A 3,537-nucleotide genomic window follows, 5' to 3' on the forward strand; every position below is an offset into this window, starting at 1 on the left:
AACTTTCAGATATGACAATTTTTCGCGGAGTTATGCTTATTTGAAGTTGGGCAAATTTTTGACGTAAATTTTTGTTGCGATAATTTTGTTGCCCAGTGTATCTCTTGAAACTTTTGTACGTAACAATTAAAAAAAGAACACATAATTTAAAAGTTATTCAAGATATACAAATTAGGAGTCCCATCCTATGTGCATATACTTTTTGCATGCACTATATGCTAAAGAAAAATGACGGGTTTCTTCTATAGTACAGTATTTAATTCATTTAATTATGTCTATTCTATTTAATTCATTTAATTATGTCTATTTAATTATGTCTATTCTTACAAAATAACAATAATGTAATTTCAGCAACATTCCGATTGCTACCCTGTTGAGCGAAAGAGTGTCTTTCTTCCGGCATCCACTTACCTTCTCGTAAAGCCAAAAAGCGCTCTTCTCACCCACACTGAGGCCGGACTTGGTAAAATCCTTTATCCCTTTGAATTGCGTGAAGACGAACTCGCTGGCCCGGTTGGAGTAGAACACCTGCGGTTGGCCGGAAATCGGCGTCATCGGTAGCGGCGTTTGCCCGTACGGCGTTGAAACGTAGCCCATACCGGTTGCTGGCTGCGGATAGTACTGTCCGGGAACCGGAAGCAAAATCTTTGGCCTGGGCGGCATCGTTCGCAATCGCGGTGAGTTCGACATGTTTGCGACCGATTTTGCGACGCGACTGTCTCGAAGTACAAGACGAAGTACTACAAGCGAAACACTTAAGCGAGACACGTGTGTTTTGGTACCTTACGTGTTATCGGGTATACGATTTTCCGCGATCGATCCTCCCTTACTCGTCCAAGATCCACAGGGAGTTACGGGGAGAAATTTTCGTCCGATACTCTCGTAGAACAAATACCCGAGGAACACATTGTTCCGACTGCATTTAAATTGCCCCGGGGAACACTTTGCGATTCAGTGTTCTACACGTTTACAGTCGCTGGTTAAACAATTCAACGTAATAATCAGCGATAATCGACTCTGCGATTTGCGTGCAATTTACGGGAATTAAAGATCCCCAGTGTTCACGAGACAGATCACACAACATTCATGGCAACGCACATGTGTATGATTTGCACTACATAAACGTATCGGCGTCTGGTATGTCACTTTGTCTTCTTTTTGTCCCGTCCGCTATTTTCCGCAGATCCATGAATTTTATTTGAGTGCAGATATAAATAGACGGACAGACGGAAGAATGTTGGCAAGCTCCTAGAGCAGGATTCCGTGGAAGAGATTTATCTTGAAAAGCAACCGCGTGTCTCTTTGCGAAATATACGAAAGAGGTCATTCGTGGCTTCTTAAACGACCTAAACGATCATAAAGAACCATTAATATATCGCTATATAATATATCACGCTAAAGAACTATAATTTGATTAAGATATGTAATAAAAAAAAGTTACTGGAGAGCGAATTGAAAGTAATAAACCGAGCGCTTCAATAAACTTTTATTGAGAAGGTTTTATTTCCAATTTGAAATATTAACAATGAGGGTCACAGAATATTCTACTTTATAAAGCACTTTCAATAATTTAATATTATCCATTTCAATATTATACAATTTAATGTTACAATGTCTACAAAATGTCACAATAAAATACTATTTTAACTTAATTCAATTTAAATTTAACCCTTAAATGCCCCCTGGGGCAAGTGTACAACCGGGTAGGTCAATCACTCAACTATCATCAATGGGAGCATGAACTCCATTTTTGGCAAGAACATTTGAAAATATATCATTGTAAAGGGTCCAGCGGACCCCAGACCCTTTACAATGATATATTTTCAAATGTTCTTGCCAAAAATGGAGTTCATGCTCCCATTGATGATAGTTGAGTGATTGACCTACCCGGTTGTACACTTGCCCCAGGGGGCATTTAAGGGTTAAATTTAAATTGAATTAAGTTAAAATAGTATTTTATTGTGACATTTTGTAGACATTGTAACATTAAATTGTATAATATTGAAATGGATAATATTAAATTATTGAAAGTGCTTTATAAAGTAGAATATTCTGTGACCCTCATTGTTAATATTTCAAATTGGAAATAAAACCTTCTCAATAAAAGTTTATTGAAGCGCTCGGTTTATTACTTTCAATTCGCTCTCCAGTAACTTTTTTTTATTACATATCTTAATCAAATTATAGTTCTTTAGCGTGATATATTATATAGCGATATATTAATGGTTCTTTATGATCGTTTAGGTCGTTTAAGAAGCCACGAATGACCTCTTTCGTATATTTCGCAAAGAGACACGCGGTTGCTTTTCAAGATAAATCTCTTCCACGGAATCCTGCTCTAGGAGCTTGCCAACATTCTTCCGTCTGTCCGTCTATTTATATCTGCACTCAAATAAAATTCATGGATCTGCGGAAAATAGCGGACGGGACAAAAAGAAGACAAAGTGACATACCAGACGCCGATACGTTTATGTAGTGCAAATCATACACATGTGCGTTGCCATGAATGTTGTGTGATCTGTCTCGTGAACACTGGGGATCTTTAATTCCCGTAAATTGCACGCAAATCGCAGAGTCGATTATCGCTGATTATTACGTTGAATTGTTTAACCAGCGACTGTAAACGTGTAGAACACTGAATCGCAAAGTGTTCCCCGGGGCAATTTAAATGCAGTCGGAACAATGTGTTCCTCGGGTATTTGTTCTACGAGAGTATCGGACGAAAATTTCTCCCCGTAACTCCCTGTGGATCTTGGACGAGTAAGGGAGGATCGATCGCGGAAAATCGTATACCCGATAACACGTAAGGTACCAAAACACACGTGTCTCGCTTAAGTGTTTCGCTTGTAGTACTTCGTCTTGTACTTCGAGACAGTCGCGTCGCAAAATCGGTCGCAAACATGTCGAACTCATCGCGATTGCGAACGATGCCGCCCAGGCCAAAGATTTTGCTTCCGGTTCCCGGACAGTACTATCCGCAGCCAGCAACCGGTATGGGCTACGTTTCAACGCCGTACGGGCAAACGCCGCTACCGATGACGCCGATTTCCGGCCAACCGCAGGTGTTCTACTCCAACCGGGCCAGCGAGTTCGTCTTCACGCAATTCAAAGGGATAAAGGATTTTACCAAGTCCGGCCTCAGTGTGGGTGAGAAGAGCGCTTTTTGGCTTTACGAGAAGGTAAGTGGATGCCGGAAGAAAGACACTCTTTCGCTCAACAGGGTAGCAATCGGAATGTTGCTGAAATTACATTATTGTTATTTTGTAAGAATAGACATAATTAAATAGACATAATTAAATGAATTAAATAGAATAGACATAATTAAATGAATTAAATACTGTACTATAGAAGAAACCCGTCATTTTTCTTTAGCATATAGTGCATGCAAAAAGTATATGCACATAGGATGGGACTCCTAATTTGTATATCTTGAATAACTTTTAAATTATGTGTTTTTTTTTTTAATTGTTACGTAAAAAAGTTTCAAGAGATACACTGGGCAACAAAATTATCGCAACAAAAATTTACGTCAAAAAT

At 39.0% G+C, this 3,537-nt stretch overlaps 1 protein-coding gene across 1 annotated transcript; it reads right to left on the reverse strand.

The window, feature by feature from the left end:
- Positions 1-22: 22 nt before the first annotated feature.
- On the reverse strand, positions 23-1,763 carry LOC112463750. Its single transcript, XM_025030291.1, has one exon. It carries the CDS (start codon positions 688-690, stop codon positions 304-306), a length of 387 nt encoding a protein of 128 aa, XP_024886059.1. The 5' UTR covers positions 691-1,763; the 3' UTR covers positions 23-303.
- Positions 1,764-3,537: the final 1,774 nt, after the last annotated feature.

This window comes from Temnothorax curvispinosus, unplaced genomic scaffold (genome assembly GCF_003070985.1).
Source record: "Temnothorax curvispinosus isolate PA1 unplaced genomic scaffold, ASM307098v1 QBEX01013622.1, whole genome shotgun sequence".
Classification (NCBI taxonomy): domain Eukaryota; kingdom Metazoa; phylum Arthropoda; class Insecta; order Hymenoptera; family Formicidae; genus Temnothorax; species Temnothorax curvispinosus.

Coding starts and splice junctions, on each gene's coding strand:
- LOC112463750 (XM_025030291.1), bottom strand. CDS start 690: ATGTCGAACTCACCGCGATTGCGAACGATGCCGCCCAGGCCAAAGATT.